Here is a 16,185-nt window from a genome sequence, read left to right as displayed (position 1 = left end):
GTCCCTCACTTTTAAAGTCCACTCACCCTTCAAAATGTATGTACCTGAGGGTTACCCCTAGATAAAGTTCCTTCCGACGGAGACATGGAGTCTCGTGGTGAAGGAGGTTCCATGTTGTTGCTAAAATGCACATTGATCTGTTCCTGCCCCCTTCCTGCCAAAGAATGGCCACTTGAGAGGTGATGGCCAATCAGCTTTGATGACACCTGGCTAGAGGCGTCAGCTTGTCCTTTGTCTCTGAGGAACAGATTTATCCTCTCCCAGACTGGTAACCCCTTGTAGTCATAATTTCAGCTTTAGTTCATAACTCATAATACACATTTCGTGCATAGGCTACATATGAATATCAATGATCAATGTGGTGTTAGTTTTTAAATGATACCTCACAAGGCATATTTTCCACAAAGATTATTACAATAATGTGTGGGGTGTGAATACAGGGGTGCTTTTGGTGACAATATTATCATTTTTTGCAACTGCATCCCATTACTGGCTCTCATTCAATGTGTGATCTGCAGTAACCCCAGACCTTTTCTGCAGTACCAACACCTAACCAGTTGTTCCCCATTTTGTAGTTGTGAGTTTGATTTTTCCTTCCTAAGCATAGTACTTTGTTCTTTTCTTTATTGAATTTCATCTTGTTGATTTCAGAACACATCTCTAATTTATCAAAGTCATTTTGAATTCTCATCCTGCCCTCCAAAGTGCTTGCAACCCCTCCCAGCTTGGTGTCATCCACACATTTTCTAAACATACTCTCCACTCCATTAGCCACATCATTAATGAAAATATTGAATAGTAAGTGACCCAGGACAGACCCCTGTGGGACTCCAATAGCTATGTCTTCTCAGTTTGAGAGTGAACTATTGATAAATACTCTTTGAGTATGTTTTTTCAACTACTTGTACACTTAATTTAGAGCATATTTCCCTAGTTTTCTTATGAGAATGTTATGTGGGACTGTATCAAAAGCCTTACTAAAATCAAGATCTGTCACAATTATAGCTTCTCCCCTACCCACTAGGCCAGTAACCCTGTCAAAGAAGGAAATTTAGGTTGGTCGGGCATGATTTGTTCTTGAAAAATCCATGTTGGCTTTTACTTACCCTATTGTCCTCTAGGTGTTTATAAACTGATTGTTTAATCATGTGTTCCAGTATCTTTCCAGGCATTGAAGTTAGGTTGATTAGTCTATAATTTCCTGGGTCCTCGTTGTTCTCCTTTTTTTAAAGACAAGTTCTATGTTTGCCTTTCTCCAGTTCTCTGTGACCTCATCAATCCTCCATGAGTTCTCAAAGATAATTGCTCATGGTTACAAAATGATTTTGGCTAGTTCCTTAAATACCCTAAAGTGAATTTCATCAGGCCTTGCTGACTTGAATAAATCTAACTCATCTAAATATTCTTTAATCTCTTCTATCCCTGTTCTGCCTTGTGTTCCTCGCCGCCTTGTTGTTAATATTAATTGTGTTAAGCATCTGGTCACAATTAACCCTTCAAGTGAAGATTGAATCAAAATAGACATTAAACAGCTCAGCCTTCTTAGTGTCATCTATTATTAGCTCTGTTCCCCCACTGAGTAGAGTACCTACACTTTTATTAAGGTCATAATAACGGCCATACTGGGTCAGACCAATGGTCCAGCTAACTCAGTATCCTGTCTTCTGACAGTGGCCGGTGTCAGATGTTTCAGAGGGAATGAACAGAACAGGGCAATTTATCGAGTGATCCATCCTGTTGTCCATTCCCAGCTTCTGGCAGTCAGAGGGTTTAGGGACACCCAGAGTATGGGGTTGCTTTTCATTTTTCTCTTGCTCTTAGTGTACTTATATAACCTCTTCTTAGTGTCTCTTATGTCCCTCGCTATGTGTACCTCATTTTGTGGCTTTGCCTTTCTGATTTTATCCTTATCTGCTTGCGCTCTTCTTTTGTACTCACCACTAGCAATTTCTCTATGCTTCTTCTTTACGGAGGATTCCATTTTGATTTTCAGGTCATTAAAGCTTTCCTAAGGGAGCCATATTAACCTCCTACTATTTGTCATCTCTTTCCTTTGCATCAGCATAGTTTGCTGTTGTGTCTTTAATAATGTCTCTCTGAGAAACTGCCAGCTCTCCTGAACTTCTTTTTCCCTTAGATTTTCTTCCTATGGGACCTTACCTACCAGTTCTCTGAATTTGTTAGTCTGCTTTGCTGAAGTCCATTGTTCTTATTCTGCTGCTCTCACTCCTTCTTTTCTTTCGACTCATGAAATCTTATCATTTTATGATCACTTTCTACCAAGTTCCCTTTCACCTTAAGATTCACAGCCAATACGTTCCTGTTGGTCAAAATCAAGTCTAAAACATCTGCCCCCCCCGGTTGCATCCTTCACCGTCTGAAACCAAGAAGTCATTCTTGATACATTCCAAGAACTTACTGGACATTTTGTGTTTTGCCAGATTACTACCCAGTGGATGTCTGGGTAGTTCAAGTGCCCCTTACTACTAGGTATACTGCTGTTATTTGTTGTGGGATACACAGTACCCCCCCATTGCCAGGATGATGGCAGTGCTGGGACCTAGGGAGACAGCTATAGGTGCTTCTTTGCCCCCCAGACTATGCCAGGATAGCCCCTAGTGTAAATGCAGGGTATGTCAACAGAAGGAGGAGTTGTGCTGGTGTAGGATGTGTGCAAGTGTACGAGAGATGTAGGCAGAAGCACTCTTCAGTCAGCACAGCTGCATCTCCACTTTTTTTTTTTCTGGTATAGCTGTGTCAGCTAGGGGGATAGGATGATTTATTGCACTCCTAGCCACTTGCATAACTTTGTAGCGTAGACCAGCTCCCTGGCTCCAGCAGAGCAGCTTTGAGCCTGGAGTGAGGCTTTCCCGGGCTCCAGGTCCAAGCATTGTTTTAATCTTTTCCTGTTGATTCCTGCATTGAATAAAGAACATTCTTCCAATAGTTGTACAGTTTTTATAGCTAGAGGCCTACTTGGCCAGAAACACAAAGGCTTATGAATGGAAATGCTCTTAGAAACCTTGTGTAAATGAATGAAAGAGAGTTCCCTTCATGTTGTGTCTCCCTCCTTAGTGAAAGTGACTCTCCTTTAAAGCACACTACTTTGCACTCATGTAGCAGTGTGATAAAATACATTCATAAAATCCCCCCTGCGCACATGAGAGAGGAATAACTCTACCCCACTGAACTGGGCTTGCTTCTGTAAATGTCATTCTCTGGAGGCTGGGGTAGAATCAGCTGCATTGACCAGATCGGTTGTAATGGCCCTTGAATGGGTGAGCCACTTAGCTTTTTGAGTTGTCTTGCCATTAGCTTGTACCTCAGACTGACAGCGAGCATGTGAATCTGGGGCACAAAGAGGAAAAAATGGCTTTTTGTTTCCTTTTAAAAAGTATCAGTGTTTCTGACAATTTTACCTCCCATTTAGCCATTATTTAACACGTAACTCCATGTTAGTAGAGACTACAGGCAGAAAGATGACTATGCTCTGAAAAAGAGAATGAGGGTACAAATGGGAATTTAAAATGGCATCAGTTCTGCAATGGGGAATAACCATTAGAGCATACTAGAGCTGTGATGTCTTTACTGTGTCTCTTGTACAAGCTGCTTTGCATTATATTTTATTTGAAGTGTTTATAATCTTACTTATGAAGAATGAAAATTGCTTTATAGGTTTGACATTGAAAATCCTTACCTAATGCTGGATGCAAACCACATTGAGATAAAACAAATGGAGTCAACCATGGCCTCACTTTACGAATCAGCTGGTTTGTTTGAAGTCAATGTTCCTGATTATAAACAGCTAAAGCAATGCAGGAAGGAAGTTTGTCTTCTCAAGGAACTCTGGGATATGATCTCTGTGGTGACATCTAGCATAAACGACTGGCAGGCCACGAAATGGAAGGATATTAATGTGGAAAACATGGACCTTGAATGCAAAAAGTTTGCAAAGGATATTCGGAACCTGGATAAAGAAATGAGGGTGTGGGACGCATTCACTGGGCTGGACAACAGGGTGAAGAACATCCTGACATCTCTGAGGGCTGTGGCGGAGCTTCAGAATCCCGCCATCCGGGAAAGGCACTGGAACCAGCTGATGCAGGCAACAGGTGTGACATTCACCATGGATGCAGACACCACACTGGCCGACCTCCTGAGGCTCAACCTGCATAACTTTGAGGATGAGGTTCGGGGCATAGTGGATAAAGCAGTTAAGGAAATGAGCATGGAGAAAGTCTTGAAAGAGCTAAAAAGCACTTGGAGCAGCATGGAATTCCAGTATGAACTGCACCCCCGGACGAACATCCCCCTGCTGAAATCCAACGAGGAGCTCATTGAAACTTTAGAAGACAACCAGGTGCAGCTGCAGAATCTGATGACATCCAAGTATATTGCCTTCTTCTTAGAGGAAGTATCCGGATGGCAAAAGAAGCTGTCCACAGCCGACACAGTCATTTCTATCTGGTTCGAAGTGCAGCGGACATGGTCTCACCTGGAAAGCATATTTATTGGCTCAGAAGATATCCGGGCGCAGCTTCCTGAGGTGCGCAGCAGAATGACAGGAGTCATGTTCTCCTCAGTCAGAAAGGAACGCAGGACAACCTCCATTATCCCAACCAGAGCTGTCTGAAATGCAACAAACCCTTTGGTGGCTACTTGTCACACTGGAAATTCCCTTAGTTGCCTGGGCTTATTCAGCATCCCCAGGACATTTGGATAAAGGAGGTTGTGCTTTTGTTTCTTTCTTGGGTTGTCCCAGGAGGCTGAAAGCCCTCACTGATCTCCCCTCTCCCCTGTACACTGCACATACAGAGTTTGTTACTGTAGGGCTGCACGTGAGTGTGGGGCTGCTGACATTGTTTATCGTAGGAAACATATTGGCCTGGTTGTGCTGGCAGAGGAAATACAGATCATTACATGGATTTTGCAGATATAAAGTGTGGGCCACTGACAGTATTTAGCCCTGACAGTATCCCTGTAAAAGTGTTTAACAGAGAGCTGGGCCAGGCATTCCACTGCTCATTCTCTGAAAAGCAGTATAGATTAATTATACCAGGATTTCATTCTCCTTTGGTGTCCTGTAGAGGAAAATCTAAACTACTATTGGTTTCCTGTCCTATTATTGATTTACGTAAATGCGGGTATATGGGGAAATATCCAGGATCTGCCCCAGGTTCCAGCTGAACTGCACGCCCCCAGTGTAGACAGTCTAGAGCTCAGTTCTGTGTGTGGCAATGTGTCAGGGTGTAAAGTTCGCTTTTGCACTCTGCTAGACTGGTTTCTGTGTGCAGGGCCAACCCCCTGTTATAAGTGTGAGCAGCCTGAGCATTGCTGTGACTTACACCAGCTACCAACAGACATGGGAGGTTGAAACCACAATCGAGAGTGAGAGCACGTTGGCCAGGGGTGGAATGTCCGTGAAGCTTGCTGTACTTGCTCTGTGCAGACAAGCTCCATTCAGGTTCTTTTCACCAGCATTAAAGGCAAATAGATGCTTTTGGTTTTGTTGACAAAGAAATCTCTGAGCATTTCATTGAGAGGTTGGGGCGGAATCCTGATCCCTTTGAAGTCCAGGGGTGGTTGTGGTTCACCATTGACTTCAGTGAGGCCAGGATTTTGAATGTGGCTGTATTTATTCTTCACTTAAGTGCACTAGAAGCAGAACTTTATTCATCAATGTGGCCAGATGATGGAGTCTTTTCAGTAAAGAAATGCGTGTTTGACCGGTGGCTGTAGCTTCTCTCTTGCCATTTGTAGGACTCCAAGCGTTTTGAAGGAATTGATGTTGATTTTAAAGAACTGGCCTACGATGCGGAGAAAACGCCGAATGTCGTTGAGGCTACTAATAAGCCAGGTCTTTATGAACAACTGGAGGATATTCAGAGCAGGTTAGTAACACTTTTCGGACTTTGAGGGACACTGCATTTAGCTGCGATAAGTTTACTTACTCTGTGTTCTCAGATCTCTCTACTGGGTGGTGATGGCCATCTCTGTTCAGCCAGTCACAACAACACTAAACTTTATTTAGACTTTGTGTTTGTGATCCACCAATCTGTAACCCAACAAGCTGTTATCGCAATGTTCAGGCTGAGAAGTTCTGTACACAGAAGTCCAGACACTCAAAACATAAGGTGCTGAGTGCAATGTGAGCTCACCCATCTTACATGTATGTTCTATCTCTATAGAGCAGTGTAACCAGTCCTAAAAAATGCAAACCATCTGCAGCATGGCTACGTCCATGTTCTTTTGAGACCTTTAACTATGGTGTGTTTAAATTTACCCCCTCAGTGCTGCAGAGATAGCCTTGCCACATGAGACTGCTAGATACTTTGAGGAATGCCCTATTGCACTGAGGCAGATAAATAAATACGTTTCAGTGTGCTAATTTGACTGGGAAGTGCACACTTGAAAACTCAGTGTGAAGGCTGTTTTGGTCAGTAGTATTCCACTACTAATAACATTGTTAATTTAAAACAAACCTCTCAGCTCTACAAAGCCCATATTCCTCACTGAGGAGTAGCTAAGTGCTATATATGAAATTTATGATTTTAGCCATTTTTAGTTTTGAGTGCAAAAAGTCACAAGGTTTAAATTGGAAGTTCGGAATCTCATAAACTCAAACAGCTGAACAGATTTAGGTCAGACCAAGCTTGAGCAATTTCATCCCAACATGAACATGGTTGGGGGAGTTGTGTGTAGTTCCAAAAGGCTGGGTTAGACTGCAGGAGTCTTCTGAACTTATGTGTCTGAGGGCTTTATACTGCTTCACATCACCATAGTATCTGGGCACCTTCCACATAAAATCAATAATACTGGGTATATCCCTAGTGGAGAGCCTGGAGTCTATAGCCATGTCTATACTACAGCCACCCCAGCGGCACAGCTGTTGCACTCCTGCTGTACTGCAATAGTGAGAGGCTTTGTGCATCGACAGAAGGGATGTTTCCATCAACATAGGTAATCCACCTTCTGAGAGGTGGTAGCTAGGTCAACGGAAGAATCTTTCCTTGACCAAGGTCTATCCCGGGGGTTAGGTTGTCCTAACTATGGGCTAAGTGTGCAAAATTTTTCTCAGCCCTGAGTGATGTAGCTAGGGCAACATAAATGTTAGGTGTAGACAAGGCCTCTGTCACTTCTTACTTTTTGGGTCAAAAGTCTGCCTCTGAACATGAATTACAATATTAGATGCTAAGCAGAATGTATGTGTGTTGATTCTGGACTTGGTTTCTCTGCTTTGTTGCACCAGATTGGCTCTGTGTGAGAAGGCCTTGGCTGAATACTTGGACACCAAGAGGTTGGCCTTTCCCAGATTTTACTTCATTTCTTCTGCGGATTTACTGGACATTCTTTCCAATGGCACCAACCCGCAGCTAGTAAGTCTCACACATTACTGCCTTTGCCTTTGAACAGTGGAGTGGTGGATAGAGTGACAAGCCCAGAACATGCCTGTAGCTTCTTCTAGAAAGTAATGTTTTTCTGTTCCCCCCCAGTAGTAACATGAACGATAATTTCTCTGGAGTTATTGGTATATAACTTTCCACTAGATGGCAGCAAGTACATCACATTCTCGTCTCTAAACATTGGGAAGCATTACCGATTGTTCTAATAAAGCTCCTTTAAGCCTGATTAGTGTATGTTTTTGACACCGTACGAGGGACAGACTTTGTTCTTGGAGGCTCTGAGGTTTGAAGGAACAGACTTTCTCTAAAGATCTCAGCGAAAGCTTGCAACGGTGACTGGGAATTTGGATGGCTCAGTTTTGGGCCATTTTCAGAAAATGCCAAGCACCTGCCCTTGAAGGAGTCTCAAGTTGGGCACCCAAAAATGGAGGCACCTAAAATAACTGATCGTTTCAGAAAGCTCCATCTTGCAGTATTCTCACCCTGGGTTTGGGCGCCTTAATGTGAGACTGGTGGCACTCCTTTTGCTCTTGCGTTGTTTGATCCGGTAGAGGAGAAGGGAGAAGTTAGGCCCCCGGGGACACCACGCCGTGTGCCACCCTTGCTGCACTACTCAGAATGCTTCAAAGGGGAAATCCTCAAATCTAAATCTGAGTCAGCCTTGATCTCTGAGCACGAGGCTCAGTGATAGCAATGCCTGTGCCAGGCAGGGCTCCATCCAAAGGAAGCCAAGGCCCCTGCTAATTGATGGCTCCTCAGTGTCCTTGGCATCTGAGGTTGATGGCAACGATCTCTGGCTCTGGATGGGCTGGAGTCTCCACACAGGAGACGGGACCAAGGCAGGAGGTGCCAAGAGAGAAGGGGCAGGCTGAGGGACAGGCTGATGAGGGCTCCAGTTATCTGGAGAGCTCCTCTGAGGCCAAATGTGTCTTGACTCCAGAGAAGCATCAGCACAGTGACTGCAGGGCATGGGAGGACTCGACCTTTCCCCAATCCCCACCAAAGGTGCCCCAGACAGCTGATGCTGTCATTCTCATTCCTTGTTTTGTGCTGTACTAGTGCCATTGTGCTGGGCACTGCGCACACGTGGAGTACAGGATGGTCCCAGCTCTGAAGAGCTTACTGTGTAAATACAATCAACATTTCCTGTTAGACCCGCTCCAGGGATTAGCAAGCAGTGCTTAATTTTGCCAGGGCTGAGCCCCGGCACCTTTAGGCTTGACAGTTCATACTCCCGGCACCTCTGGGCTGGCTGCATCAGTTATGATTGTAAAAAAAATTGCTTGAGCCCCTGCACCTCTTTCACTACACATTAAGCACAGTTTGCAGGGTCCACAGTTACGAGGTACCTGGGCCAGGAAACCTGTCCAGCAAGGTTGCTCTGTTCTTTTACACTTTTCTGGACCAGTTGCCGGTGGAGGTATGGTAGGTCCCTCTCACAATGTTGCATCAATCTTGACTTTCCTTTCTGGGAGCTCTGCCTCCTGCACAGTCAAAGGGACTGGCAGGAATGAATGGAGGCCAGCAGTAATACTCAAGACACGTTGCCATGGCATGTTCAATAGGAGGCCTGGCCTGCACTCTACCCCCACGGCCTGAAAGGGAATACTTAGGGGATTCCCAGCAGTTGGGCTCTGAGGAGCTCGGAGCCAGGACTGAGAATCTTGGCAGGATGCTCTCTTCAGAGAAGCAGGCTTGCAACACAAGCAGTGTTCCCATTTGAACTCATTTGACCTTCCATGGAGAATGTATTTTCTCAGTGTGGGTTAGCATTAAGCAGCAGCTCTTGTGAAGGGTTTTGCACTCTGACAGGGATGCACTGGGGTGGTTTGGTCAATTTATGCTTCTGGATGGAGCTGATAGTGAGAAAAAGTGCAGTGGTTGAGGTGTCTGTGGTTGAAAATGAAACATAACCTGTTTTTGCAAGGCCAAGCTTGTAAATGGATGTGTATTTATGGGGGGATATGGCTGGCAGTGGTTGGCAGATTCTAGGATAAGAGTGTTCAGAGGCCTTCAGGAAAGCTCAGTGCTGTTTAAAGTGACTTCTCTGTGGCATATTTCAGTTTGAACAAGACGCCCAGTAGTCTCTGCTCCTTGAATGATGATGCTGACTAGAAAGCAGTGCACATGCATCAGGTGTTTCTCCCTTACAGGCAGCCACAGAAGACCCATTACACACAAAGGAGAACAGTATGAACTGTAAAATATGGGCCATCCAGGGTTCAATCAAATGATGAGCCTAGCTAAAGCAAATGCAGATCAAGCTCTTGTGAGTTCCAGTTCTTGTGTATGCGGACCTTGGTTAATAGAGTGGATGTTTCACCATCAGGGACATTCGTTCTGGAGGTTCTAATGCAGGAAATGCCTCTTCCAGAAGCAGTATTTCTAGGGACTCGCCAATGCAATCAAGTCATTCTAAAGGTATTGCTACAGGGAATGGTTTCAGAGTAGCAGCTGTGTTAGTCTGTATCCGCAAAAAGAAAATGTTCTGCACATGTGTTAGTCTCTAAGGTGCCACAAGTACTCCTTTTCTTCTTGCTACAAGGAGTGACATCCACATGGTTGACTGGATTATGGGATGGCATGGTGAGGAACTGCACTGTAGAGAAAGTTGCAATGATATTGCTGTTTAAAGAAATTCCCTTAACTGCATTTCGTGGCGTTCCTAGGTTTTGTTTCCTTTTCCTGTCCCCAGCAGGGCAGAGTTGTATGGGATGCATTGTATGGGAGTTGTATGGGAGGCATTACCTTCATTGTTACAGGCTGTGCTTTGGAATCCCCATATTCTGGAAGTGTGTGGTAAGAAATTCTGTAGAAAAATCTTAGCTCTGTTTTTCATTAGTGAATATACCACCAATGTAGGTAAGGTAGATTATTACTTTTATAGGAGTTTGTCGTCATGGTAACACCTGGATGTCTATACCATGATACAGCTAAGTCAGAGCGCCTGGCCGGCACAACGGGATATTGGCGGGATAGCTGTGTGCGCCCAGGGTGTGCTTACACTGAAGCTGGAGGTGTCATTTCCAGCTCACGTAGGTGTACATGTGTTAGCTCTGATTGCACTAGAACACTAAAACTAGCTGGGTAGCCGTGGTGGTGTGGGTGGCAGGACGGGATAGTGCCTGAGTGTGTACCTAGCGTCTCAGATGGGAATCATACTCAGGTGGCCAGCCCCTCCTGTGCCTCTGCAACTGTGTGCTATTATTAGCATGCTAGCTGTGTCAGAGCTAGCCTGTGTACATCCACCCGAGTGGAAACGTAACCATCTAGTTCCAGTGTAGACATACCTCCCGTCAGTCGGGAAGCTCCAGCTAAACCCATTTTCTTTAGCAATTGAATAACAGGGCTGTGATGCCTTGTTCTGATTCATCTTGAAATTGATTTGTAAAATTGACAGACGTTTTCACAGTGAATGCTGAACTTTACTCAATCCAGACTCAATTAGCATTTCTATTTTTTTGTTAGCTAGTGGAGAATCTCTTCCAGTTAAGAAACCTTTCAGATAAGGAGATATATGATTATATGAAGTTCAGGTTAGTCAGGGCTCAGTGCATATATAGAAATGCCATTATTTTCTGCTGACATATAATATTTCTTATAGTTTTTCTGTGCTCCTTGGTTTTTTCAACCCTTGAAACCTCACAGTTGTGCATTTGATCAATACCACAAAGACAGGGGGAAAAAACAGGAGAAACTCAGAAAAAATACCACCTTGAAATGCTCACTGGTATTGGAAGGAATTCTGTGAGCATTGTCTGTTATACCTATTTAAAACTGTTTACAATAAAATCAAGTAAATGTCAAGAAGGATAAAATATGGATAAACTCTTGGCCTTTTCATTGTAGTCTCTGAGGCTGTCTGATCATTCCTAACAGAGGATTAAATGCACAACAATATTATCATAGCAGATCTGGCATTGAACTTGTAAAGATTCAGGTATATCCAAGGTTTTTCTGATGGTGTTGAACTGAGTGTCAGAGTGTTCTATAGAGTCTGTCTAGACTGGCTAGGCATAGGAATCTGATTGGATGATTCGCTAAGATGAAAGTTCTGCACATTAAATAAACCACAGAAACCTTTTCTCAAGATCATGAAAGCCAGGAGGCCAATCCTGCCATGTGCTGAGTGCCAGTTGACACTTGCAGCCCATCACCTTCCAGAATTGGGTTCAATATGAATATAAGTGGAACCAAACAGCATAAAAATATTAATAAAGGTCTATCTCTGCAATGCTGCTTGAAAATTTTTTAATCCTTTCTCTATCTGAGACAGTGACCTGTGATAGACTGGAGAAATCCATTTGTTTATATGGTTTTCTAGACAGTCAGTGCTTGTAGCAGAGGACTGGGTACCTTAGGATGGGGGTTCTCAACCTTTCCATCTTACTGCGATTTAGCAGAGAGCCCCTCTCCTTTAGCAGTAGGGGGAGGGCAGGTCTGAGTGACCAGCCAGACATCAGTTCATGACTTCCATGGTGGTGTGACCCTAAGTTGAGAACATATGTTTTGGGGGGGAAGTTCCTGAGCCTTTACTTCCGGTATTAGTTTGCTTGTAACTAACTGGTTACTACACTGGTTGGTCAGTGACTAAAATTTGTATTGTCCGAAGGCTGGAAAAAGCGCTGGTGGTCTGTTCATCTTCCAGCAGACAGATGTTCATGGTGAAGGAAACCCTCCCGAGCAATTCTACCTAATTGCTCCTTTTGAGCCACTGAGTTGAACAAGCTTTGAACAGGCCATGGAGTCTGACTTGGTCTTTCACTCGTAGAGGTGACCCTTCTACGGTGAGGTGGAGGTATCATGGTGGGTTGTAGCGTACTAAGCTTGCACTGCTGCTCTTCTTAGTATTCCTTTGCTGGGGAAGAGCAGAGGCCTTCAGTCTCCAAGGCTGAGCACCTTTCCCTGGCACAAAACTGACTTCCGGTAACAATTCTTGTTGGTCCACAGGCTGAGATAGCTGGGTTCTCAGTACTCCCCCAGCAATGCTCAGCAAAAACCTGAGCGTAGGACTGCATAGGTTCCTCACCGTTGCTCTACCATCATTGTACCTTGTGAGGCTGACCTGCGACTGATCACTTAATGTTCAGAATGTTTGCTTTGTGTGCGTGTGTGTGTGTGTATGTAGGGGTGTGGGTGTGTTTGTGCTGTACAAAAGGTACCATGGCAGGTAACTGCAACATAAAGAATAAAATATATCGTATTACTAGAGTATTGCCACTGAAAGGTATTTCTGTTTTCTAAGTGAAGAAGAAGTAGATGGTGCTTGTGTCTGTTCCAGAGCTACAGAGTTAATCCTGCTGTGTCAGAAGGATGTGACCAGCCCATCATATGATATGTCTGGCCAAAGTGGGATGAGATGAGAGTGAACTTTTGGGAGCCTGACTGAGGGAGCTGCCCTGCTGATGAGCGCACATAGATCCTCCCACCTGAATGACCTCTCTACTACCATTCCCTGTGCAGGTCCAGCGCCATCTCTCCAAACTGTTTGACAACATGGCCAAGATGAAATTCCAGGTGGACTCTGAGCAAAAGCCGACCAAAACTGGCCTGGGGATGTACAGTAAAGAGGAGGAATATGTCAGCTTCAGTGAGCCATGTGACTGTAGCGGGCAGGTGAGATGAAGCCGCTTCATTTCCTATCATCAGAATTAGATTGTGGCTGGTGCTTTTATCCCTATCTTCTGTTGTTGTAGTGCCTAGGAACCCCTGGTCATGGCCCAGAGCCACATTACACTGGGTGCTATACAAGCGCAGAACACAAAGTTGGTCCCTGCCCCAGAGACCTTACAATTTATGCATCAGACAAGAGACAATGATGGAGACAGACAGGAGAGTACAAGGAAACAATGAGACGGCCTGTCTGACCCAGGCTGCCTGCAGAGCTATCATTAAAGTGTCCTAAAAGTTGGAAAAGGTGTTGTATAAAAATGGCACCTCCCTACTGCACAGGTCATCCCCCCTTTGAGTTGTTTGAGTCCTGTCTGCCCATGATAGTGACAATGGTTTTTCTCCTCTTGTTCTCTTTCAAGCACTGAAGGGTCAAGTAAACCTAAACCTGACAAAATGTAAACTGAAAACCAAGGATTTTTTTGGGGCGGGGGTGTTTGTTGGGAAAAAAGGCACAATTTTGGGAAAAAAAATCACAGGGATTTTCATGAAAGCTGTTTGTTAACTGTGATTTTTTTTTTCATTTGAAACCTGTTGACCAGCTCTAATTTTAGCCTTAGAATTCCGCAGTTGATGGGCACAGAATGATACGTTGTGTCTCAACATACACTGAATTCCCAGAGAGCCGGCCGGGGGAGAGAGCTTCTACTGTGATACATTCGTCACAGCAAGAATTCCCCCCCATGTCCAGCACTGACTTTGTGTGAGTGCTGGCAGATTGTGCCCAAGTCACATGAGCGATTCTCCTCCTGGCCTTGGCGACGGAAGATATTGAAGCAAATTACCCACCGGTGGAGTTCGGAATAGTGCTGCTGCAGTTGGAGATCTAGCAATGTCACAACTGCGTTATCAGTGTTGATTTCATGCCAGCTAGAATCCTGTGAACGCATGCGAAGGCGAAGACACAAGTCTCAGCTCAGTAGTCCTGGGCCTAGGACCAATGGGGGGTGTTTAATATTCAGTTAAAGGACATTAATACAGTCCCATATAGTTACCTATTGCACAAGGTTCCTCAGTGGACCAGACGTGTCACTGTGTTTTAATACCTTTGCTAGGTTGAAATTTGGCTGAATCATGTGCTGGACAGCATGAGGGCTACCGTGAGACATGAGATGACAGAAGGAGTGACTGCTTATGAAGAGAAACCAAGAGAACAGTGGCTCTTTGACTACCCTGCCCAGGTATTTGATAACGTCACACTTGTCTCCTCTTCGACTGGCCCTCTAGAGAAAGCAGCTCTCAGTTTAGCCTCTTGGGTCACTATTCTAGTATAGGGCCTCTGGTCAGTCCCTGGGGTGGGTGGGGAAGCTCTGTCTGGCTACTGCTCCTGAACTCCAGATGTGCCACCTGCCCCAAGGACATGCTTTCCATTGGTCATAGGAGACTCCTGAGCTGGGGTTTCAGGCAGAGCCCAGTGGTTTGGTTCTGTGAGCTCAGTGCAGGTACAGTATCTGTGTGTTTAATGACAGGGTGCTGTAGAATGAGACCAGCATACAGAAGTGTCAGTGCTGCATATATGGAATCATAAAAACATAGGTCTGGAAGGGACCGTATGCGTCCTCTAGTCCATCCTCCTGTGCTGAGGCAGGATTACATGGACTTAGACTTTGGCAGGTGTTAGAGCTCGTTACCTTGGAAGGGGTTAGTCCCATGCCAGAGGGAGTGAGTATACTTTACCTGCCTGGTGGCTGAGTGAGGAGTGCAGCAGGAAAAAAGTCTACGTGAGCGAATGAAATAAAGCAACCCCTCCCCTCCTTTATCTTGGAGGTTCTCATCCCCTCCTGTGAATTGCTTTGTCTGCTACCCCCTCCCCCTGCTACCCTGTGGCATGTAAAAGACACCGATGTACTGATGAATAGCTGCTGAATTTGTCCTTGTCTCTGATGCTGGTGTCCCAGGGTTCGAGTTCAATGCAGCTCTATGTTGCAGTGTCTGTTGTTGTTACCACTTTGAGAAATACTTTCATTTTATGCCGCAGCTGCTTGATTTTTTCACAACCCCACAGCTTTGCCGAGAGCATGTTGTTAAATACAACACATGGTGTCAGGGCTATTATGCAATGGATGATGAACTAACTCCCTTCTCTAAGGTGGCACTGACCTGTACCCAGATCTGGTGGACCACGGAAGTTGGAATTGCCTTTACCAGACTGGAAGAAGGATATGAGAATGCAATGAAGGAATATTACAAGAAGCAAGTGACCCAGCTGAATACCCTCATCACCATGCTAATCGGTCAGCTCTCCAAGGGTGACAGACAGAAAATCATGACCATATGTACTATTGATGTACATGCTCGGGATGTCGTAGCTAAGATGATAGCTCAAAAGGTTTGCCGATATACCACAAGACATTACGCCTTTTCAGCACTGTCATTTACTGTGTCCTACCAGTGTCTTATATTAGAGCGCAAATCTCCCAATGAATTAATGGAGTAAGAAAAACTGTGCCATCTTTGATCTTCCTGAAATAGGAAAATGTGTTATTGCCCCAGTAGCTTATGTCCCAGTCCTCCTCCTTGTGTTACACATACTCTCTCTATCACTCATGTCCCGGTCCTCCTCCCTGTAGTACACGTCCCCTCTATATCACTTGTGTCCCGGTCCTCCTCCCTGTAGTACACGACTCCTCTATATCACTTGTGTCCCGGTCCTCCTCCCTGTAGTACACGTCCCCTCTATATCACTTGTGTCCCGGTCCTCCTCCCTGTAGTACATGACCCCTCTATATCACTTGTGTCCCGGTCCTCCTCCCTGTAGTACACGACCCCTCTATAGCACTTGTGTCCTGGTCCTCCTCCCTGTAGTACACGTCCCCTCTATATCACTTGTGTCCCGGTCCTTCTCCCTGTGACACACGACCCCTCTATATCACTTGTGCCCCGGTCCTCCTCCCTGTAGTACACGTCCCCTCTATAGCACTCGTGTCCCGATCCTCCTTCCTGTGACACACGTCCCCTCTATATCACTCGTGTCCCGTTCCTCCTTCCTGTGACACACGTCCCCTCTATATCACTCGTGTCCCGGTCCTCCTCCCTGTAGTACACGACCCCTCTATAGCACTCGTGTCCCGATCCTCCTTCCTGTGACACACGTCCCCTCTATATCACTCGT

General features: G+C 45.1%; 1 protein-coding gene across 7 annotated transcripts in view; it reads left to right on the top strand.

The window, feature by feature from the left end:
• Positions 1–16,185, top strand: part of DNAH9 (dynein axonemal heavy chain 9) — a 399,480-nt gene that overhangs the window by 76,327 nt on the left and 306,968 nt on the right. For 6 of the 7 annotated variants that reach the window (XM_073310874.1, XM_073310873.1, XM_073310875.1 and 3 more), the window contains 6 exons: positions 3,676–4,546; positions 5,761–5,891; positions 7,250–7,376; positions 12,867–13,019; positions 14,129–14,254; positions 15,163–15,402. In XM_073310874.1, the coding sequence (XP_073166975.1) occupies positions 3,676–4,546; positions 5,761–5,891; positions 7,250–7,376; positions 12,867–13,019; positions 14,129–14,254; positions 15,163–15,402 (1,648 nt within the window). Of the gene's footprint in view, positions 1–3,675; positions 4,547–5,760; positions 5,892–7,249; positions 7,377–12,866; positions 13,020–14,128; positions 14,255–15,162; positions 15,403–16,185 lie in introns of those variants that run through there. The other variant, XM_073310879.1, reaches the window with a different exon arrangement.

Source organism: Lepidochelys kempii, chromosome 14 (assembly GCF_965140265.1).
Source record: "Lepidochelys kempii isolate rLepKem1 chromosome 14, rLepKem1.hap2, whole genome shotgun sequence".
Taxonomy (NCBI): Eukaryota; Metazoa; Chordata; order Testudines; family Cheloniidae; genus Lepidochelys; species Lepidochelys kempii.
This window is presented reverse-complemented; position numbering and strand designations above follow the sequence as displayed.